Source organism: Diadema antillarum, unplaced genomic scaffold, assembly GCF_040938485.1.
Source record: "Diadema antillarum isolate AM-2024a unplaced genomic scaffold, OU_Dant_1.0 seq00000201_RagTag, whole genome shotgun sequence".
In the NCBI taxonomy this organism is placed as follows: domain Eukaryota; kingdom Metazoa; phylum Echinodermata; class Echinoidea; order Diadematoida; family Diadematidae; genus Diadema; species Diadema antillarum.
The window spans coordinates 360,379-385,218 of NW_027271261.1; the positions used below are offsets into that span (position 1 = coordinate 360,379).

Below are 24,840 nucleotides of genomic sequence, written 5' to 3' on the forward strand. Positions count from 1 at the left end.
CCAGGCTTCTTGAAAATTTTTCCAAATGTTTGGGTACCTCAAGGACATATTGAAAAACAAGTATTAAACATGAATAAATTCATACTCTGCTCGTACAAACTATACCCACACTTTTACACTCACATTGTTGTGAACGCGTTTGTTCCCTAACAATAGATGAAATCGAAATGAGAAAGACATAAATTTCAAGTGTTAGAATTAAACAAAATCCTATTGAAGCGATGTTGAGGTGCTATGTGAATCTTATGACGGAAGTAGAGTAACGAATATTAGTTTAAGTACGAGATGTTCAATTTATTTTTCTGCATGAACAGTAGTTTTTCAGAGATGAGGTACCTATTTCTTCTCGCCTTTGTGGCCGCTGCCACCGCCCTGGCTCCATTCCATGTCCCGACCAAGAACCGAATCCAAGGGCGCTACATCGTGGTGTTGGAGGTGATTTTGTGATAAAGCTTCGCGTTTCTTCCTCTTTGAAACCTCTTATTCTTTTGCAAGTGTGTAACTTTGCTTTAGTTACCTGAATCTCATTCTATACCCATGCCTGTACATGTTGCTGTCTGATATTTTACTTGAAAAAGAAGCTGTCAATTGCGATCTTACTTTCAATAGGCCTGTATCTATTAGTTTATGTCATAGGAAAGAAAATGTGTATGTTATCAATGCGCCCAAGATCTTGACCCACTACAGATTTGCTTTTCAAAATCGTTCTTCCACAAGAATCACGATTGTTCTTCATATCCTTACAGTACTAGATAGCCATACATGTTATCATATTCCCAATTGCTGGTGGCAGTTGATTACTTTCGTTTGTGTCTGTGACCCCCCCCCCCCCCCCCCCCCCATTGTCTTAAAAGAAGTCACGTTTCTTAATTCCATTATGCCTATAGGAATTGTACCTGTCTTCCAGATCGTAATGTATTACGTGACAGTATACACTTTGTTCATTTAGAAATTCATTTTGAAAATTGGTAGTGCAAAAAATCAGAATATTGGGTCCTTTGAGTTTACAGGTTCACTTGGCTAAGACCTTTCAAATTACGGTTTAAAATTTCGTTTGTAACTTTGGGGCTCGAATGCAAAATTTAAGTTGTGTATGTTTTCACGAAATCAATACGCACAAACAATAGTATATACCGATTTACATAATTATTTTTTCTCTTGAAGCACGATAGTTTTAAGCATTCATCGAGATACTGTTGATATGTAAGCATTGTTAGTGCCCTGAAAGGGTAAATTGGAAGTTCTCTTTTTTTTTGTAAACATACTCAAATATTTACCATCCTTGTTTTGATATGTATATTTATTTTGTTTCCATTGATTTGTCTCAAAATTCAGAGAGTGTGTAACTAACAATGACCAAGAAAAAAATTACTCTATTCATATAATATGCAGGACGGTGTTGAACTAGACTCCTTTATCAGCCGTTTTGAGCGAGATGTGTCAGTGGAAACCGCCATCAAGAGAAAATTCACAAAGGCGTTAAACGGATTCGTGATCCAAGCTGATGTTGCCGGTGTCGCCCTTAATCTTGTAAGTAAAAAAAAAAAGCAGACAATGTCTTGATTTGGTAATTTTCGTCTACTTTATTGCCCCACCCCTTTTGCAATGAATTATTTAAACGCTTGCTTAATAGATGTAACTGAGAACTTGTCAAACCAGCAGGAAGTAGAAATTGAAATTATGTCATGTTCTTGAAGTGCAATTGCATTCTAAGGTTAGAATAGCTATACTGAAAGATATTCATTTAACCCCTTTTGAATAAATTTAGTTACTATATAGGCCTACCTCAGGCAAATTTGGGTTTCAGCTCTAGTTGACAGAGTAAGCAGGAAGGAACTGAATTATTCAAATTCATGAAAATCTTCCGTCGAGGTGTTTTTCTTGTAACTGATTGACAATTTGCCCTACATCGAACATGTCGACGTAAAAAAAAAAAACAAAAAGAAAAAACACCTCGACGGAAGAATTTCATGAATTTGAATAATTGCGCAGTGCCCGCTACTTGCCGTCGGGAGGAAGCTCGGTGGTTTAGTGAAGATGAAGCCTGTCCGGTGATCAGGGGGTCGTAGGTTCGAATCCTGCTTGAGTACGTACGCCCATTACTTTTGTCATGGCTACTACTAAAATACTGATCAATTCAGCGCTTATTTACGTCGATGCAGGGCAATTTGTCAATCAGCTACATGGAACAAAATTTATTTCAAAATCGTACATAACAATAAGAAAGTAATGAAATTTATGAATATGATGAAGTTGGTTTTGCCCGCAGAAAAAGGAAAAGCTATTGGTGAATACAACGATGATGCCATCACTTCACAATTCTTCGATGTACCCGATATATAGGACTTGTTTTTGGTGCCCTTGCGTACCAAGAGGCGCTGGGCTACTTATTTTACGAGTTACAAGCTTTTTAGAGTTAATCGCTATGCGTGCGTTGTACGATGCACTTCTTCGTAATGTTCAGGGTTGTTTGTCCGTCCATATGCCTAGTAACAATAAACCTTACAAAGCTTTATACTTTGACTTGAATTGAACGGAAGGAAATGTGCTCGTTACGTCTGGGATGTGCGTTCAACATTGATATTCAGTATAATTCTGATTTTGTATCTGCATGATGCATTTTCGTATTGTTTGATTCACTCTTTATACTTGCACATGTTGTATATGTTTGGTTTGTGAAAGTCATGTACATAATAATTATGTTCCATGTAATTTCATGATCACTGATGATGTGTAATCCATGCAAAGCCCCTTCGAAAACCAGTTTTGTCGAACTGAAAAGACCACCCCTGCAGGATGATATAAAGAAAGTAAACAAATAAAGACAAAGAAAACGAACAAACAAAAGAAATAATAAGTCTCGACTTACGCCTGCAAACTTCTACTTCAATATCATCTTCATCTTTCGTCTTTTGTCTGCATGAAGCTGCGATCTCTTGAAGGGGTGAAATATGTTGAAGAAGACGAGGTCGTCTATGCCTATGGCAGGAACAGATCTCCAGGATCATGGGGAATTGATCGTATTGATGAGAAGAACTCTGAATTGAATGACGACATGAATCTCAATGGTGCAGTATAAAAACACTTTTAAGAAAGCTGTTGATGCGTGTGTGCTGTACATAATTTCCTTCTTGTAAATATTGCCGACCTGGCGTACAAACTGTCCATCTGCCCCTGGGTGGAAAGAAAAAAAAAAAGTATGGAACGGTTTGCTGAGCTGTTATCCTCATCCTCTGTGATACATTGTGTGAACAAGAAAACAAACCTTTTCTGAAGGCAGTAAAATCCCTTCTTTCCTTCGGCCTTTTTTTTTTCTATACAATCTCTTCACAAGTCACTCTTCCCGTATTTAGGACCTACATACAGGTTCCTAACAAATCAGTATTTATTGTGCTTTTGTGTTACATCATTGTAAAACCAATGGACGCAAAATTACTTTTCAGACACGGTATATATATATATATATATATATATATATATATATATATATATATGTATATATATATAGCTTCTGACCACACGAGCAAAGAGAATTAAGGGTTTGGGACGAACACCGATCTAGGGCTTTCAATAGCTCAGTCGGTAGAGCACCGGTCTAGTAATCCGGAGTTCTCGAGTTCGAATCCCGATGAAAACCCATTTTCTTTGCTCAAAGTTTTCGCTATTTATTATTACAATTGTTTCTGGTCAGTTTTTCCTTCCTTGTTTCAAAATATAATTATTACAAAAAGCTGCATCGCTTCGGTGATCCCTCACATTTATTCCAAAGTTGATTTACATCATTTGGGTTTATGTCAGGTTAATGTGTGTGTGAGTGTGTGGCACACATACACACACTATAGCTTCTGACCACACGAGCAAAGAGAATTAAGGGTTTGGGACGAACACCGATCTAGGGCTTTCAATAGCTCAGTCGGTAGAGCACCGGTCTAGTAATCCGGAGGTCTCGGGTTCGAATCCCGATGAAAACCCATTTTCTTTGCTCAAAGTTTTCGCTATATATATATATGTATATATATATATATATATATATATATATATATATATACAGTGTATATATATATATATACTGTATATATATATATATATCAAATATCTCAAATCCCTCCACTGGCTCCCCATAGATTAACGTATCACTTTTAAAATCCCTCTCATTGTTTACAAGATATGTAATAATCTAGCCCCATCTTATCTCAAAGACTTGATATCCCTCCGCTCCTCCACTTCAACCCGTTCTCTCCATTCTTCCTCCACTCTGCTACTATCACATGATCCCCGCACCAGTACCTGTTATGGTGATAGGGCTTTTTCTGTTATTTCTCCATCTCTTTAGAACAAACTCCCTCTTTAATTCCGAAATGCTGATTGTCTTGATAAGTTTAAATCATTGCTGAAAACACTTACTTATCTATTTAATCAATCCTCATTTTTGTTGTTGTTTTTATTATATGTACATAATGCTGTATTTTAATTCAATATTTTTCCGTATCAATGCGCTTGGAAACATCAGTATAAGCGCTATATAAGTTTTACTTATTATTATCATTATCATTTTTTAAAATCATTATTATCATTATCATTTTTAAAGTTATTATTATCATCATTACTATTTTTATTATGATTATTATCATTATCGTCATCAGGATATGGAAGTGGACAATACATCTACGTCATCGACACTGGTATAAACCCGGAACACCAAGACTTTGGCGAACGTGCGTCTGTCGCAGCTGATATGATTGGTGGAGATGTAAGATTATTACTTCCGCCAAGGGAGGAGGTTATGTTTGCATTACTGTCAGTTTGTTTGTCTGTGTGCAAAATAACTCTAAAAGTTGTGAACGAATTTGGTTGAAACTTACAGGAAAGGTTGAGACTGACACAAGGAAGATAAGAGCTTAAATAGTGTAGTGATCCGGAAATTTTATGGATTTTATGAAGGATTTTCGATATTTTGTCAGGTAGGGTCAATGAACTTTGGAGTTCAAGCTGCGCATTTTTGCACTTTTCTAGTTTCTGCGAGGGCGAGGCGCCCCGCACAGCTAAGGGTTGATGACGTAACAAAAGGCTTCTACACTTCAGTATTGGGAATTCGGGCGATTTTCAGCATGCATACGTATCTCTACGGAAGAACAAGGTCATTGGTGGAAATTAGCTGCTTGGCTTAGGTCTGCACTCTGAGACTGCTTCTCTAGTTATCTAGATATTTTAGTGATTTTAATTAGACAAAAAAAAAAAAAAAATCCTGAAAAATGCTGTTTAGCTCGTGTTACTTTCCTGTATCCGGTGATGCTACACACAAACATACAAGCGAATGCATGCAGTGATAATCTATTATTGTGTTCGTTGCTACCCCTAAATCATTCATATTAACTGATTAGGTTGATAATCTACACGCATTTTTTATTGAACAGATAACCACAGTAATAAAAATAAAACGAAATAAACATTCATTGTTAATAGAGGTGTAGATGTAAAATTGCGTTGTATCCGTATGTGAACATAGGAAGATGACTGAATTAAATACTTTGAATTTGACTTTGTTCTATGTACCGAAGTAAGTCTTGTCTTTCTGGACTAACCTAAGGGAATCGACTGCCAGGGCCACGGGACACATTGTGCCGGGACTGTTGCCAGTTCAACCTACGGAGTCGCAAACGAGGCAAACGTCCTGGGAATACGCACGTTGGATTGCAGTGGGTCCGGATACAAGAGCGATTCCATTGCAGGTAAAAAGAAAAAGAAAGGCAATAACAAAAACAAAAAGCCGGACTGAAAATGCTTTAAGCTAGACACAAATCTATTACAAATGCGGTCATTATTTTGGGTTGTGTACCGTATGCAATGAAAATGACATTCGTAATTCACATAGTTGATTTTATCTGATACTCATTGAGATCACGAAATAGTATAAACATACAAAATAGGCAATACGATCTTTCTTTAATATGTCACGAGATATTCCATTTTCCAGCTGACTGTGATGTTCCACTGGCGAGGATCATTGATTGGCCAATAATCCTTCTGAACTTGTTTGCATGCCTCCGCCACGAAGTGGTGCCGGAAGGATTATGTTTTCGGGTTGTCCGTCCGTCCGTAATGAATTTTGTGGACAGCGTAACTGAAAAACCTTTTGAGGTATCCTAATGAAACTTGGCATGTATGTGTATTAGGGGGTAAAGTTGTGCCTATCAACTTTTGGGTGCATATGCTCAAGGTCAAAGGTCAAAAGGTAAAGGTCAAATACGCAAAATTTCACTATTTCCCCCATATCTATGCAATGCCTGAAGATATTTACTTGAAATTTAGTGTATACATGTATTACCCAATTAAAAGTCTCTGGTGAAAGTTTGGGGTCATGAGGTCAAAGGTCAAAGGTCAAAAGATCAAGTAAAAATTATTAAAACTTCACTTTTTTCTCCATAACTTGGAAATTGTTCAAGGTATCTTCATGGAACATAGTAAAATAATAATTATACATGTACTGACTGGCAATGATTATCTAGAGAAAGGTCAAGGGTCAAAGGTCAAGGGCAACACTTCAAAATTTTACTATTTCCGTCATTTATGCAGTGCCAGCAGGATTTTTTTTTTTTACACTTGGTGTATGCATGTATAACCTAATAGAGATTCTCTGGAAAATTTCTTCTTTTTTTTTGCCTCAAAGGTCAAAAGGTCAAAGATCAAGGGAAAGTGCTGAACAAACTTTTTCCTCCCTATCTGGGAAGTGGCTCAAGTTATCTTGAAACTTTCTACATACTTATGCATGTTCTGCCTGACAGTGATAATCCTATGAATTTAGGGTCAAAGGCCAGATGAAAGTGGTAACAATGTACTTTTCAATACAGGAATTGCACTTTTTCTCCATACCTTGAAAATTATCCAATGCATAAACTTATGAATGGGTGAAAGTCAAGTTAAAGTCCTTAAATCCCCACATACATGCTCTACTATTCATCCAATTAAACCTAGGTCAAGGAAGGTGAACATTCAACACATTTGTGACAAACTTGCCATTTTGATATTTTGCCAATTTTGTGAAAATGTAATCACGCATTGTCCACATGTACAACAGACCTATTAGGAGAATCATGCATTATGGCGGAGGCATACCAGTCGCCCTAGCGACATTTCTAGTCTATTACTAATATAGTTCATGGTTATACAGTGTATTCTTAACAAAACCAGGGATTGTCCATTTTTAAAAAGAGTTGGAGTTGAAGTTGGAGAGAGAGAGATGTGGCTTTGTCACTTACCGTTATGTACGAATGTTAATCTGTGTGTTTTTACAAAGATGGAGAAAATAAAGACCTTACAGTGTATAAGGCTGGTATGACCTGATTGATACGTATCAGTATAACCCAATCGGTAGCTGCATTATGAGTCTTAATGCCAGTCAATATTGTTCCGGAAGTCGAAAGTTGGAACTGTCACCACCCTGTGCCACCCTGATGAATCAGTGAGATCCCTCGGCTTGAGATGATTGTATGGCAACAAGTTCTGCCGTTTCTCACACGGGAAGGCAGTAAACTCGAATTGTCGACGAAAATGTAAATAGAGCCATGTATTCGATAGTCCGGCTTGGGGGGGGGGGAGGAGACTATTTTGCAGTATCAACTTGATATTAGCACTGTGAGCCTCTAATTTAGGACAAAATCATTCACCCCAGCTGGTGCAAGAAACCATGATACGGAGAGTTGCATGTTCGTAGTCTATGCAGATATATTTTCCGGGGGATTAGGTGGAGGAGGGACACGAAAAACAGGGAGACCGAGCATGGGTGGGATTTTTCTTTCTTTCTTTCATTCTTTCTTTCTTTCTTTTCTCTCTTTTCTTCAATCTACCCAGGAATCAACGTATGCCCATCATTGTGTCTTTTCCTTATCCCATCTCACCTATACACAGCTTCTATTTACTTTTTTACTCTGAGCTGAGGCAGAATTTGTTTGTCATTGCTATCAGCATGATCATTCACTTTTTCTTGTAATTTGACAGCCCTGGAATGGATAATAGAAAAGGGTAAAAAGCCATCAGTAGCGTCCATGTCTCTTGGTGGAAGCTACTCAAGTAGTCAGAACGCAGCTGTGGCGGAAGCGCGAAGAGCTGGAATTGTCGTCGTGGTAGCTGCTGGGAACGACGATGCAAATGCATGCAATTACTCACCTGCTTCTGCAACAGAGGTACTTTTTTCCCCTTGTAATTCAGTATTGGTATAATGAAACCTGTAAAAATACAAGGACCCATATAATCTATAGATTTTTTTTTTGTCTAGAATCTGAGGATTATCCATAATATGGTAAAAGTACTATCATTACAGATATCTTGATTAATGATCATTAATGTTACGGTCTATTACGTGCCGCCGTGTTTCGTTGCGTTTACCACTTTTTTATCACGGTATACAAAATTCCTCATTAGCACCGGGACTGCCGTGGCAATTTTTTGACAGTTTAAAAATCTGACACGGTATCCACGGCAAACACAGCCTGCCACGTTAGACAATCCTGTCTCCCCGCGTGGTTTTACGTCCATCCACGGTTTTTCCACGGTGGCCAGAAACATGGCTGCCGTGGTTGCCGGAAACATAATGTAAATGCTGCTTCAGAGTCCTCGGCTGCATTTTTTTTTTTTTTTTTTACCGTTATTCCACTATCACGATCTGGACCACGATCTGGACCCCGATCTATCTCGATCCAGCAGATAGGGCGAGAGAGGTAAAAGCGTACGGGGATCAGGAGCGTCGTAACAGCAGCGTTTGGAGGACCGGGATGGAGCGGACATTTTTTTTTTTCTCAGATTGGGAAGAAATTTTGAACCTGTTCAAAATTTCTTCAGGATCTCCCCGATCAAAAGTGACCTATTTTGAATCGTAAGGCCAGTGGAGATATCGTAGTGATAGTGTAAATACCGCGAGATATGAGCGTAACATAGTCTTTCTGGCACAAAAACGGGAAGTAAACTGTTAGACGCCGACATGATCCCGCTGCCTCGCCGCTCTTCTCTAATCAAAGCACGACCTTCCCGCTTCAACGACGCTCTCACTACGTTCTCTCCTCCCATATAGAATCAAGGTCTGTTCCTACAACGCTCTCAGTACGCTTTATTCCCGCTTTAGTTACCCTGTTTCGGCTTTAGCTACGCTGTTCCTGCGCTTTTCCAGATTCAATTACGCACGTCTTCCGCTCTCGCCGCTCTAAAAGCCGATACGCTGGAAAATTCGGAGCCAAAACTTCTGCCAAGAGAAGATCAAAGAGATCGAGACCTAAAATTGTTGAGGAAGAGGAGGACGTTGTCCCTGCACCTGTCGAGAGAGAATATGAAAAAGGAGCTCAAATTTTCGACGAAGAAAAAAAAAAGATGAAGACAAAGAAGAAAAGAAAGCAGCGAAGCAGCTACCTAAAAGATGAAGAAAGAGAGACTGCACGCTGGTGATGCAAGCAGAGGAGGAAAAAGAGGATCTTGTAGAGTTTTGAAGAATATGAAATCATCTACGACAGCAAGAAGACGGACTATGAAAGCAAGGACACCAAGAAAAAGCCTTGGAAAGATCAGCGCGTCTTTGAATATTAATGAATTGCTGCAGAAGAGCCGTGAGTTTAGGAGGCTTTCCGAGGTCCACAGTATATATCTTTGGTTCTACATGCTGAAGTTGACTGACTGAGGATCGGGGTACATCGGGGCACGCACTTCAGGTATCTGGACGAGGGAACAGAGATCGGCTCATGTTCAACCCGATCCTTTCCGATCTCAGAAAATTGTCGAATTGTGGCGATACCGGCATTGTAGAACAATGAGATGAGGCTTTAGAGATTGGTGATAAAACTGCACGGGATATCCCGAATACCTGGTATAATAATATTCGAATCGTGCCAGCCATATTATTCCCATGATGCCGGGTCTTGATATAATGTTGTAGCATAAGGTTCGGTCCCAAATGCCTTTACGAACTGCTACGAACGCCGTACGAACGATTTTCAGACGATTTCCTAAGATCTTCTTAGGAAGCCCGTACGAAACCAGGGTTCGTAGACTGTTAGTAGACCGTTCGTGAGTTCCTAGCCTGGTCAATGGTCTTGTCCAAGATTTTTTTTTAACTTCGTACGAAACCCTCTCGTCGCAAGGTGGATGTACGAATGTCGTGCGAACATCGTAAGAACTACACAAGATTTTGCAGGTTCGAGAGACAATTCTAGAAGCCTTAAATTCTAACGATGATTGTAAGAACGCCTTAAGTCGTTCATAGAGGGCTCTTACGTCTTTCGTAAGAATGCCTTACGAACGGAGATTCGTACGGCGTTCTTACGAACAACTCTTCGAGTTTGTAAGGCGTTCGTCAAGCCCTGGTCACAACTCGCCGTGCGTCCTTTTCGTCCGTACAAACGTGGGGAGGAAGTGACTAGCGCAGGGAGGAAGTACGTCAACGCACGACACTCGCACGGTTGTGCAGGGTGTAAGTGCGTGGCCCGCACGCCACGCCTGGCCATGAGGGGTTACGTGCATCGTACGTTGTGCACGTGGTCAGTGAGTTGCACGTGCTTACAACTTACAATCTGTGTGCGATTGCCACGTTCTCTTGCGGAGGCTGTAATTACACGTGCTGCTCACGTACGGTATCCCTACTCTGTTGCATATTGTAAGTGCGTGCAAGTGCGATGATTTTGTTTTCCCTTCAGATGCTAGGGGTAGGCCTAATTATAGGACCATCTTCCGAGGTTCTTCAGATGTATAATCATACGTCTTCTCCATACGTGTAAATGGTAGTTTAACCTTCTGTGTGTCATATTCATTTCATGTCTCTAGGTTTTCATATTTTGTGGAAAGAAAATGAGATTGAAATAAATGAACTGAATGAAATATGTGAAATGTGTGCATATTTGACTCACTGAGAGAGAAATAGGCTATAATTATCAGGTATAGGTCATATGCTACATCACGTATAAAATGGCATTATATTACCTGATGTAGGCTAATAGGCAACTGTCAATATCAGGTATACAATGACATTGTATAGGCCTAACATTATTTTGGTTGAAATATCCTAGCACATTGGCACTGGAGGTGAGATGCATAATTATGTTGCGACACGGATTGTCGCCCCTACACGGATTGTCGCCTCCTGCTCGGGGCGACAATCCGTGACGGGCGTTGGCGGCACGGATTGTCGCCCCCGTCACGGATTGTCGTCGATATTACCCAGCAAAATGTGCTTCGGGGGGGGGGGGGGGGGGGCGACAATCCGTTCTGGACATAGTCATTGAAATACTAACGCATAACTTACATGGCTACATCCATGCAAACATACCACGTAAAAAGTCATGGTGAGGTTTCAAGGAAGTGTGTATGTGCGCGTGCACATGATAATTTAATGTCCGTTTGTGCGTGTGTGTGTGTGTGTGTGTGTGTGTGTGTGATGAAGCGCTGCGCGTGTTGTGGGAATTGTGTCGCTTGAATGTTTCGTTCCTATTATCTCCTGCGTGCTAATGCAACAGTCACACAGTGCTTTACGATGGGTTACGTACGCCGCGGATAGATGCGGATGAGTGGACGCAGGTGGACGCAGCGTGGACGCAGGCATCCGCAGGGACGTATGTAGACGTAACTGTCCGTAACTCGTCTGTAAAGAAACGTAAAATGAAGGCGGCAAACCTGCGAAATTTTGAAATGTTCAAATTTCGCAGAGGGACTCCACGGACGCGGACTTACGTAAGGTAACCGTAACCAAACGTAACTACCCGTAACTGAACGTAACTCTCCATAGCTTGAACGCAGACCATCCGCAAAACATTTTACCTACCTTCCGTTTACGTTCGTTTACGTCCACCGTAAGTTTTCGAAATCAACCGCAAGTTAACGTATCACAACACTTTCGTCCGCTTACGGATATTTGCGGAGAGTTACGGATGCTGTACACGATTACGTCTTTCGACGTTTTCTGTTTTTCACTCGCATGGGGGCACAGAGACGCGTGGGAAGCCACACAACTCGTGTTGCCAAGCTGCAACGCATTTACCTGAAGGAATGCTACAACACACTCGGAGCGGTGGAGAGGCAGAACCGCAAAGTCAAGTTACTAAATTTCTCCCACATAATTTTATTGTCATTTTAGATGGCACCCATATACGCATGACATCGCTTGACCATTGGTGCTGAACATTTTTTCCTTGTACTATTTGAATGTATATTTTTCGAAACTCGGAAAGCAATTTGGGGGTTGGGGATGAGGTGACAGCATTTTTTTTTTTTTTCGTTTTTCTGGCCGGGAAGGTGTGGGACAGAGATAAACGATACAAAATGAGAAAGAATTTAGTATTTCCCTATAGTCTTACCCACTTTACGCTCCATGGATATTACATTTTTTTTGTATTGTATTTGGGTGTGGGAGGGGTGTCCGAAAGTACTAATGTTTTTTTTTTTTCTGGAAATGTAGTAGGCTTTGGTTTATTATAACAATCTCCTTAAACATAACCTAGAAAGTCATGAATATCGCTGCACAATGACAGCGTAACCACAGTTTGTCTATTCCATGACTGTAAGTAATATTTTCTCACTCTGTTTAACTTATCGATCTAGATAGTATTCTATTTGTGGTATAATTATGTTATGTAGTCTTTATATTTATGATGTTTATCCATATTTGAGCTGCACAAATACAATTCAAACTTCAAGTTCAAAATTTCATATATCTTTCATTACTGTAAAGCAAATTAAAGAAATGCGAAAACTTTTCACAACTTGTACGTAAATTCAATTTCAGTTTTCCCCAGCGTACAATGTAAGACAGTCCAATATGTGATAAATTTGCTGTCATCATACATTGACTTGGCAGGGATCGTCATATTGTCCATAATTATTTATAACAATCTGTAACTATCCGAAAATATCCGCAACTCTCCGTAAATAGTCGCAACTCTCCGCAAGTGTTCCGAACTATTCGGAAGTTTATGCAAGTTGAAAGAACAAAATTACGTGCCAATTCGTAAGAATATCCGCAAGTGGACGCAAGTATCCGCATCTGGTCGTATCTCTCCGTATCGCCCGCATATTTTTTCCCGTATGTTTTGTAAAAATGCTCTGGTGACAGCAAGAGATCCCCGGGTGTCCGCAGAAAGAAAAAAATGACTTATTTGGACGTAACGCCGGACGCAGGGCATTATGTGACTGGGGCCTTACGTAGACACACGAACGCTCACACACAACACACTTACGTAGGGCCTACGTAGCCCACGAACACCAAACCCCTAGATACTCATGCAGGCACAAAACTGCGCCCACAAACACGCACCATCACATACCCTTTGATATGTATACGCCACTATATACCATATACACACGTAAGCATACAGGCACACGTATACACACAGACAAACAAACCACTACCACTATACAACCACCACACATGCACAGTTTCTACATATTGTGGTATACTCCAAACACACTAACACACACACACACACACACACACACAACAATACGGAAACCCATACACAAGTCACTTATTGTACGCACCTACAAATCATACACATCACATAATCATGCAGCTCACTACAAATACACACACACACACACACACACACACACACACATACGCATAACTTACCAGTCATACCCATCCCACCAAAGCTTAAAGCCCCAGTCACATAATGCTTTGCGTCCGACGTTACGTCCAAAAAAGTCATTTTTTTCTGCGGACTCCCGCGGATCCTTTGCCGTCACCAGAAAATTTGTTCAAAACATACGGGGAAAATGCGGGCGATACGGACAAATACGACCAGATGCGAGTACTTGCGTCCACTCGCGGATATTCATGCGAATTGGGACATAATAGTTCTGAACACTTGCGGAGAGTTGCGGATATTTTCGGATAGTTACGGATGGTTACAGATTATGGACAGTATGGTTTTCTTTGACGATCCCTGCTAAGTCAGTGTATTATGACAACAAGGTTATCACATATTGGACTGTCTTACATTGTACACTGGAGAAAACTGATATTGAATTACGTACAAGTTCGTAATCCTTTAATTTGCTTTACAGTAATAAAATATATATGACATTTTGAACTTGAGGTTTAAATTGCATTTGTGCAACTCAAATATGAATAAACTTCATAAATGTAAAGAATACATAACCTAATTATACCACAATAATAATACAATATAGATCGATAAGTTAAACATTAGAGTAAGAAAATTATTACTTACAGTCATGGAATAGACATGTGGTTACGCTGTTGTTGTGCAGCGATATTCATGACTTTTAGGGTTATTTTAAAAGCAATGTTTATTACATTTCTAGAAAAAAAAGACATTCAGACTTTCAAACACTTTAAAAACTTATATCAGGACCTTTACCTTTCATCATTCACATTAATAACTTTTGCATATCATTGGACATATATTGCTTTCTTTTATACTCCTTGCCGATGATTCAAATATTTTTTCTCCCACCAAAATCCATTTACCTTTGACCATACTGTCAATTCTGAATTTAAAAAAATGACTCAATGGATAAGAGCCAATAAATTATCACTAAATCTTCAGAAAACAAAGTATATGTTATTAAGTAAGTCTAAAGAAGTTTTAGGCACAGATATTATTTTTGATGACGTTCATTTAGAACGTGTATCTCACATAAGTTTCTCGGTATTACAGTGGACGATAAACTTTCGCGGAAGCCTCATATTATTAATATTAGTAAAATAATTTCGCGTAATATTGGTATCATTAAACTCATATCCCGTTGTCTTCTTTGTTGACGTTGTATTTTTCATTAATATTACCTTATCTTAATTATGGAATTTTAGCATGGGGAAGTGCCCATCAAACGTTATTAGATAAACTATTGTTATTACAAAAAAGGCACTTCGTAATATTTTTGGCGTTTCACCGCGTTCCCATGCAGATCCATTATTCGTGAAAAATAAGATTTTAAAGATTAAAAATTTGTTTTTCTTTCAGCTGGGTCAGTTTATGTTTAATTATAACACAAATGCACTTTCCAGTATTTTTGATTAAATGTTTCCAAGAAATCATTTTTTTAATATAATTATCCCACCAGGCGATCTAATGAGTTTCATTTACCCCTCTTGAGAACCTTATTGGCGCAAAATACATTTATTTACACTGGCCCTATAGATTCTGGAATTCATTAAGCTGTGATATAAAAAACTCTTTATCTTTGAATTCGTTTAAGCGTAAGTTGAAGCTTTTTTTGTTGAATTCATACTAAGATAATATACTTTTCATTATTTATTTAGCTGGTCTCTACAACCTAAGGGTTCATCGTCAATCATTTAATTCGTCATTCACACCCAAGTACAATATATATATATATATATATATATATATATATATATATATATACAAAATGTAATACTCATCGTAAAGTGGGTAAGACAATAGAGAAATACTGAATTCGTTCTCATTTTATAATAATTATCGCTGTCCCACACTTTTCCCGGCCAGAAAAATGAATGTAGGTTTAAATGCTGTCACCCCATTCCCTACCCAAAATATTGCCTTTTCGAAAAATATACATTCATTGAGTGCAAGAAAAAAATTTCAGTACCAAGGGTCAACCAATGTCATGAGTATATTGGTGCTACCTATAAAATGACCATTTGTGAGAGAAATTTCATAATTTGACTATGTGGTTCTGCCTCTCCACTGCTCCGACTGTGTTGTTGCATTCCTTCAGGTAAATGCACTGCAGCTTGGCAACACGAGATGTGTGGCTTCCCACGAGTCTCTGTGTTCCCATGCGAGTGGAAAATGGAAAACTTCGAAGGACGTAATCGTCCGCAGCATCTGTAACTGTCCGCAAATATCCGTAAGCGGACGAAAGTGTTGAGATACGTTAACTTGCGGTTACTTTCGGATACTTAAGGTGGACGTAAACGAACGCAAACGGACGGGAGGTAAAATATTTTGCGGATAGTCTGCGTCCAGGCTACGGATACTTACGTTCAGTTACGGATGATTACGTTTGGTTACGGTTACTTGCGTAAGTCTGCATCCGTAGAATCCCTCTGCGAAATTTTGAACATTTCAAAATTTCGCAGGCTTGGCGCCCTCATATTGCGTTTCTTAACGGATGAGTTAGGGACAGTTACGTCTACATACGTCCCTGCGGATGCCTGCATCCACGCTGCGTCCTCCTGCGTTCACTCATCCGTATTTATCCGCGGCGGACGTAACCCATCGTAAAGCACTGTGTGACTGGGGCATAACACCGGAGGAACCACCCCGAGCCCGGGGCGACAATCCTTGACGGGGCGACAATCCGTGTCGCAACAAATTTTTTGCCATCACGGATTGTCGCCAGTCGACAATCCGTGACGGGGGCGACAATCCGTGTCGCCAACTCCGTCACGGATTGTCGCCCCGAGCCGGGGGCGACAATCCGTGTAGGGGCGACAATCCGTGTCGCAACACATAATGATTTGCTGTTATGAAGTCTACCATCTTTATACCCAGTTTCAGAGGTGGTGGCATTTCAGCCATGGAGGCATTTTTTAGCTAGATTTATCAGCATAGATTTATCAGCATATTACTAGAATAATGAATGTAGGCCTATGGTTTTGCAGTTTTATCTGAGGCTGAAGGTGTCACGTTGGCAATTAAGGCCCTATATAAGGTAATACTGTCACAGAAATTTCTTCCTTGCTTAATTTCAAAATATACAAATTCTCAATTTCAGAGAATGGTACTGACTTTATCACTGTTCTGCATACACAATGATGGTCAATGCCTTTTAACCACGCTTGTGCAGCTCTTAAATGTAACAATTTTTCAAAACTCCAAAAACCTGGTCACTTCATGTACTGACCACTTAGAGCTCAAGATTTCTATATGCTTTGCTTCTTCAAGCAGTTTTTGACGGTGTCTTATATGCCCTTTCTAATGATATAACAATCATTTTTTCTGTGTATGCGATTTTTTCGATCCCATATTTAATCCTTACAGGGCATTTCTGACCGGTAGGTGAAATAGAACAGTATGAATATATAATTGCCAACATCAAGACATCTTGGAGACGAAATGATGATACTCTTCCGTCGGCTCGGCTCGTGTACATTGCAGAAATCACTGCGCACAACTTGCGTTTTAAGTGCGGAGCAGGTGCTTATTCGGCAAGTTCGGTACGGTCTGCGTGCTCTATTGAACAGTTGAACTCAGGGAAGTGTCGAATAAGCACGGGCTGCGCACTTATTACGTGCTCAAAATGTACGTGCTACGTGCGCCGTCCGTCGAGCAAGTGACGGTGGGAAAATTTCAAAAGGCGCACGGAGTTAGTGCGTTGTACGCACATTCGCTGTAGAGGGCACGTAAGTTGCCCGCACTTAGGGCGAATCCGTAGCCCGAACGCAGCGAAAGTTCCTCGTGTCCTAAAATTGCTACGGCGTGTCTGCGTGCTCCAAAATCCGTAATGAGGCGGTACTTACTACGTACGGATCCCCAAATTTTGCCCACGTTTTTTGCAAGTAGACAGCACGCACTTGCAAGTACGGCGAGTTGTGACCACGGCTTCAGGGACTCGTAAGGCGTATGTACTCAATAATGATTATTTTGTGCAACTGTTGAGTTTTAGGGATATAAACCCGAACGTGCGAAGTTCAAATCCTCACTTTGTTCTAGGTGTTCGACCAGAAATCATATCTGTTCAATATAGTGGGGTGGCTTAGTGACAAATATACTGATAATCGTGACACGCCGGACAAAAGTGTCAGTTTTTCCTCAGACATTTGTATATATATGAGGATCAAAATTAGGGGGTGCTCCAAGAAATCCGCTAACAGAAAAAATGAGAAAATGCCCTTAATTTGTACATAACAATAATGTCTGAATTCAAAGACTATACACGGGGCATTCGCCAGGTTTCTGTTCAATGCAATGCAATGTACATGGTTGCTAGTCTTAAAATTCAGACCCATAATACGACATATTATGTGCATGTTTACAGTAATACACCATTTTTCCTGGTTTTCCTATGGTAACAGGAGGTTAGTCTGTGTTGCAGACCTGAGGGAGGTGTGTTGGAATAGTCAAGTTTTCTTAAGCACCTTTTCATTAAATAATTTGATATAATTTCTGGTAAAGGATTTTTTTAGTACTGTCTACCTCCTGTAGAGAAATGGCAAAGAGTGACATGTGACTCTGGCTCAGATACTTTGAATCTTGGGCAATGACTGAGCCAGGTGTAGGACTATGTCTCAGCTCATTTTTTTCTCCCAGAACTACTAGTTTACCAGTATAGAAGAGCTGCATATTCCATTGAGAACTTAAGGTTTTGGGTATTGCCCTACATATTTCCTAACAAATTTAACCCGTTTCCTCCAAGATTGTGTGAATTCCATAGGTTTAGCGCAGGGATTACCTGGTTCCCGTAAGCAATTTTTATAGTCCGCACTTCCCCTCTCTATATGTTTCTTATTTCTTATGGGGGTTATTCAAATGTTTAAAAAGGTTAAAAGTCTGTTTTCATAGATGAAGTTGAATTTAGACAATTTGAATATTTTTAAAAATATATTGATATTTGTAATTTCACTCATAAAGACTTAAAGCGGTTTGAATATTTTTGATCTGATAGCTATGTATAGACATGTTATTAAAAAGTAAAAGCAATGTTTGATTGGTTCACATTATCCAAAGAGGGTGGGATGTAGTTGGCTGGTGAACAAAGTCTATGGTGAAGTTTAAAAAGTTGATAGAAATAAAACAAAATCGGCATAGAGCAGAATCTAAATCACAATATGATATGACAAAATTCCCGACCCCAAATGCGGTTGATTCTATGATGCTTTATGTCAAAATACATTCCACCCAAAATACATGTGATTGATAGGAGGAAAAAGTATAGTACATTAAAAACAATAAAGTTCAACTAACCCCATTAGTCCAGCAGCATAATGAAATGATTGTTAAGTTTTATCGCCTTGTCAATTGAAGATGATGTTACATAATGACAATTATCAAAGTCAGCTAGATCTACTAGTATATCAAGAAACTAAAAAGAAGGGGTGGGGTGGGGTGGGGAGAGAAGAATGAAGTAAGTTATTAGTATCTGTAGTTTTGGTTTTCAGTATATTCATTTTAATTTCCTTAATTTCCGTTAGGTCATCATGGATTGGAGCATTTGTGTACTAGTAATCTGCCAGGAACAAACACAAGAAAAACTTAAAGGTCCTATGTATACACTTTTGGGAGAGTGACTTGAAAAAATGTTCAGGATATCACATTTCATGCATAATATGTGTAGGTCTGCAGGGGGCATTTCATGAAGCATTTTGTCCGACAAGTTGTCGGACAAAATAATTTGCTCTCTGCCAATCAGATGCAAGGATTTCTGTAGTTTGTAACAGTTTGTCAGAAAAATATCTGACCAAACTGCTTCATGAATTGCCCCCCTGTTGTATCACAAGACATCCTACCATAATACAGTTTTTGCAATCAAAGCAAACATAATAAAGAGATATCAGTATTTTTCTCATTAAAGCATAAATGCGGACGGTTTAGTCTGGAAACATGTTATCATATAGAAATATTGTTCACATTTTGTGTTATTAACAATACTTAACATTGATTATACAGATTCATTTTTTTACAGAGGTTCTTTCTATCCGTAACTCACACTTAAGAATAATTTTCAAGCACTAATTTTGGGTTTTTGCCTTTAATTATCCACAAAAAGGAGGACTCAATGCATAAAAGGTGTATGCTTTATTTTTGGAAAATGTTGAGGAGATCAGGAAAATTATATATATTGATGTAGATTTTGGACCTGAAGGAGCAGTTGAAGCATGTTTAAGAAACAATGCCTTGTGGCATCGTTCTTATCATCAAAAATTAATAATGACAAACTCAAATGAAAATTAGAGGGGGGAAGAAAAGATGAACATAATGACATGAGACAGCTTGGTAAGGATTAAACGCTAAGATAGACAATGCAGCCTCTTTTCTCAGTTCATACTTATCCAGAGTGTGTGCTTTCTTTCCAGTACCGGTATTATTATTTAGATAGGTTAGGGGAATCCCTTTGAATTGTGTGATACATCATTTTAAAGCTTACAGTCTGCTCTTTCAGAATCTGTCCTAAAACGACAAGTCCACCTTCATGCACACGTGGATTCAGTGAATACAACAATATTAGTAGGACACATCACAGAAAGCTTGGAAAAATCGTACAATCCGTTCAAAAGTTATGATTTTTTAAGGTATCTGCACAGTCGCGGCTGGATGAAAAGACTACTATACCACAGTGTATGATGTCACATGCGCACATTCTAAGGAATATAAAATGAGAATTTCACAAAACCATACTTTTTGAATAAAGTTCACATAGTTTCTTTGACTTGCTACTGACGTATGTCAAGGGTAATATTATTCCCCCTGCCTTCTGAAAGAGAAGTTGAGTATCCTGTTGTAAGCGAAAATAATTTATGTTGAATTTTCTTTATTCATTCTTTATATCGTTGTACACATGTGACATTATAAGGTATAGTAGTCTTCTCATCCAGCCTCGACTGCATGAGCAGAAACTTCAAAAATTCATAACTTTAGAACGGATTGTCCAATTTTCCTCAAACTCTCACTGATGTGTTCTACTATTGTTGCTGCATTCACTCAACCCACATGCTATAAAGGTGACAAATCTTTGTCTGACGACTTTTTTGTTGATCAATTATACCAACCCTGATGGAAATCTCTTCAAATTCATAAGTTCTGAAGTCTCCTTTAAGTTTAGCCAAAATCTACATATGTAGTTGCCATGGCAACATACCACTAAACACTAATGAAAAGTATTTCAAACCTCTATACATCCCGTCGATCAGTTGTACCTATTCAAATGGAATCTCTTCCAAACTGGAAAATAGCCTCCTGTAACTAACTTCAATTAAAAACCCTACTTTTGGGTTGCCATGGCAACGTACAAATCAACAATTATATTTGACCCCTGGTTTATACTCTTGGTACCTTCTATACAACGTTCATATCAAATTTTGTGAAAATTGAATCTTCCTATACCTGGAGAAATAAACAAAAACATGATTTTTAGAAAAAGTTCATTGACCTTTGACCTTTGACCTTTGGAAAATTCACTCCAAATTCAATCAAAATATTTTACTTGTTCTCAATATTCTTCCTGCCAAGTTTTATCCAGATTGGATATTCCTGACCTGAGAAATAGCCAAAAAACCTATTTCACAAATAAAGGTCATTGACCTTTGACCTCTGACCTCCTTCCCAGCATCAATTTTCTTGGAGCACCCTATTTTTTGAGAAAGTACATCATGAAGTACCTTTGGTGAAAAAATCATGCTTTTGTCCACCGTGTCACGATAATTTCACTAAGCCACCCCACTAATATGGGACCAAAAGGGAAGGCAATCAAAGGGAAAAGAGGGAAGGGGAAGAAAAGAAAAGAGGGAGATGAGGAGGAAGGAGTGAGAGGGGGAGATTTGGAGCAACAACCTCCTCCTCCTCTACTTGTAGATGCAGCTGCAATTGTAGTCTCCTTGGCACTACTGCCATCTTGAAGTATAAAACTTTCAACTGTTACAGAATTTTCGACAGGACACGGCAGCGTCTTCTTAACAACCCGACAAAATATACAAAATATCGTAAATCTTCTTACGAATGACTTGAGAGTGCCGTGAGTTGCACGTAAGACCATCTTACGACAAAAAGAAATCGTAAGATGGCCGTAAGTCTGACGAAATAATAACTCAAGGCATTTTTACAAAAAACGTACGAATTCTAGGGCCATAAATCATTTCATTGCTCTAAAAAGTCTTAAGTTGCTCTTGCGAAAGGGCGTATAAGAATCTGTGCCCCATGTACGAATCTCTACGAACTCTATAATTCGTACGAACAGTGACATTCGTATGAACGCATCGTTCGTACGAACCTTTGTGACCGCAGCTTTACACTGATGGCTTCTCGGTTTGCTTGTTTGTTTGTTTGTTTGTTTATTTGTTTGTTTGTTTGTTTGTTTGTTCTTGTTCGTTTATTTGTTTGTGTTTTATGTGGGAGGACTACTTTTCATTAATTGTAAGACAATTATACAGCTTTTATTTCTGTACCTTTCATCCATGGAAAGTCTTTCAGAAAAAGGGAGTGTGATCTTTTCATCAAGATACTAATAATATATCCACTTTTAGGGTGGATTTAGGGTGGTGATTACTAGATTGTTATGTCCTAAGAATGTTTACAATTCTAGTCTCCATTTTTTTTCTCAGGCCATTACCGTCGGAGCCACCGATAAAACCGACACTCGTTCATATTTCTCAAACTACGGAAACTGCGTCGATTTGTTTGCCCCTGGTTCCAGCATCGTCAGCCTTAGGCACAGCAATAACTCCGGAACCAGAACGATGAGCGGGACGAGCATGGCCTGTCCACATGTCTCTGGTACGTGACTGCTTCTTACAATAGTTTTGGTCCCATCAAAGATCAATGCAAGGATAGGCATCTGCAATGACTGACTTGTATTCTTTTTTATATGGTGCACTCTTAAAAGGAAAATGTTAAATCAACATTAAGGGGGAGGAATGACAACGCTTTTAAAATGTTGTATTCAGCCTTTTATCCAGCTGAATCCAACAGTTAGATGTGCTAGATACAGCAATAAAAGGGGTGAATACAATACTTTTAAAACGCTGTCAGTCCTTGCCAAGTTTAAAACGCTGATTTTACCCTTTTTCTTTTTAAAAGAGTGTGGGGTAGCATTTGTTGATCAACGGTTTAACCGATTTAACTGACTGGGTATTTCATAATTCGATGTATCGTAAGGTTGTCATTTCAATCCATCTATTACTCAGTTGATTTGCAATTCTTGTTAAGTTTTACTTCTGGCCACCATGACTTCGATTGTAGAGATGAATTGCAGAGGTTATGTTTATTGTGCTAGTGAAATATTGAAACGACAGCCGGATAATATTGCAGCACATCAATCCTGGAACAGTCTCCCTGCAAATATCTAATCAGCAGTTAACATAGATCAATTTAAAAAACTGTTGAAAACTTATTTGTTCCAAAAGTAAAACCTCTTTATGGCTCTTAATTCCACTGATAGTGATCTGACAAGTGTAAAGTCATTATCTATTTGTTTTGCTTTGTATTTTCTTTGTTTGTTTTGTTTGGTGAATATTGTTGATTTCTTGTATTTTGTTACAATTGTTGAAGCGCTTTCTGTCTGTTTAGAAAAAAAGCGCTATATAAATGTTGGTTATTATTATTATTATTATTATCATTATTATTATTATTATCATTATTGGTCGAGTTGATGGGTTTGATCAGTTTCAAAGGTTACTCTGTCTCTCCACTCAGGTATCGCTGCTGTTATGTTGGGGATGGGACTTAGTGCGGAGCAGGTTTACTCCCAGATTGTAGACAACGCAACCCCCGGTCTTGTCGGGGACTGCAAGGTCACTAGCCCAAACAAGTTGGCGTACTGTGACTAGACAGCATCCGGTGTGAAGGTGGACATTATAACGACATTGTGGAACCCCTGCATGATAACGAGAATAATGCAACGACCTATTAAAATCAAATATATCACTGATCTTAAAGATTTGCGCAACATATTGTTGAAACAAGCAATGACTATAACAGTTCGCAGATCAATGAAATCTTGAGAAAAGGAAAAACTTACAATACGATCAGCCTTTCAAAATTCTGCTGCAGAATGGAAAAAAAAAAGAAATAACTGTAAAAGCTTACCGTACGAGTACAGGACTCGTATAGCAATTTCTCTGATCTGCTATTGGAAAATTTGATTTCAGAGTGTGCAAATGCCTCCCTCACAATGGAAAATATGTGATCTTTGCTCTGTATACGTTGTAAAGCAATGAGCTACAAACGCACAATTACTGCCGAGATGAGGAGGAATATTATCAAAGCACGCACCCCTGATCAAAGATCATCATAACAGAAGTTACACGTTGTGAGAGGGCAAAGATCGGAAGCTTGTCTTGCGAGATGTTTGAAAATGCTACTGAGAAAGGGCCCGGGAAGACTGGCGGTAGAATAATAGGAAATGATAGGAATAATAGTAAAGAAATGAGGATGAATTGCAAAAAAAAAGGGGGGGAGGGGAAGAGAAGTCGAAATGGAGTAAGAGTTGGACAACCCTTCAATTCCTTTGTCATTATCTTCGTTTTTTGTTGATTCGCTCTGTGCTTTTGCTGGACCAATATCAACAGTTATTACAAAAAATAATGCATGGCAACTTACGTGCTAATTGAGCTTTCTCATTTCTTGTGGAGATAAGTGTTTTCATTTTTATCTTAATTTCGATTTGTGTGAGGAATTACAGTGGGAAACATTGATCTGACACAGTGCACGAAGAACATTATTACAACATGTGAGTGTTCTTGTTCTTGCTGTTGATGCAAGCTACATGATATACCAGACTCCTTCATGGCGAGCTAATAAACAAAAATACGCAGCCAGGAATAAACACATAATTATAAAAAACAATTTTACAGAATTTTTCTCTATAAGACACATTTTCTTTATTTTTCTTTCACTTCGATGATAATTAGTAAAATATGAAACATAAGCCCAGGGCAGGTTCAGGGTATTGTGCATAGAATCTTATTGTAATTGTGTTTGATCAACAATATGTACTGTATAGTGCTTCATAACCGGTTCGGGGCGGAAGTGTCTATGCAAAGTCAGATTTCGAATGTATGCAGCATTTTGCAAGTTTCTGCAACCAAGCTGGTTTGTATATGTGTGAGCGAAATGATTGTGTTGAAGATGAGTAGATTTTTCTAAAACTGATATGGTTGTTATTACAGTTTAAATTGCAACCATGATAGTGTGCTACTTTTCATTT

The 24,840-nt window shown here is 38.9% G+C and overlaps 1 protein-coding gene across 1 annotated transcript; it reads left to right on the forward strand.

Moving 5' to 3' along the window:
* The first annotated feature begins 327 nt into the window (after positions 1-327).
* Positions 328-23,461, forward strand: LOC139728787 (aqualysin-1-like). The gene is made up of 8 exons (XM_071639727.1): positions 328-435; positions 1,393-1,530; positions 2,927-3,068; positions 4,644-4,750; positions 5,588-5,729; positions 7,996-8,180; positions 22,238-22,409; positions 23,328-23,461. Exons 1-8 carry the CDS (start codon positions 328-330, stop codon positions 23,459-23,461), a joined length of 1,128 nt encoding a protein of 375 aa, XP_071495828.1.
* The last annotated feature ends 1,379 nt before the right edge of the window (positions 23,462-24,840 follow it).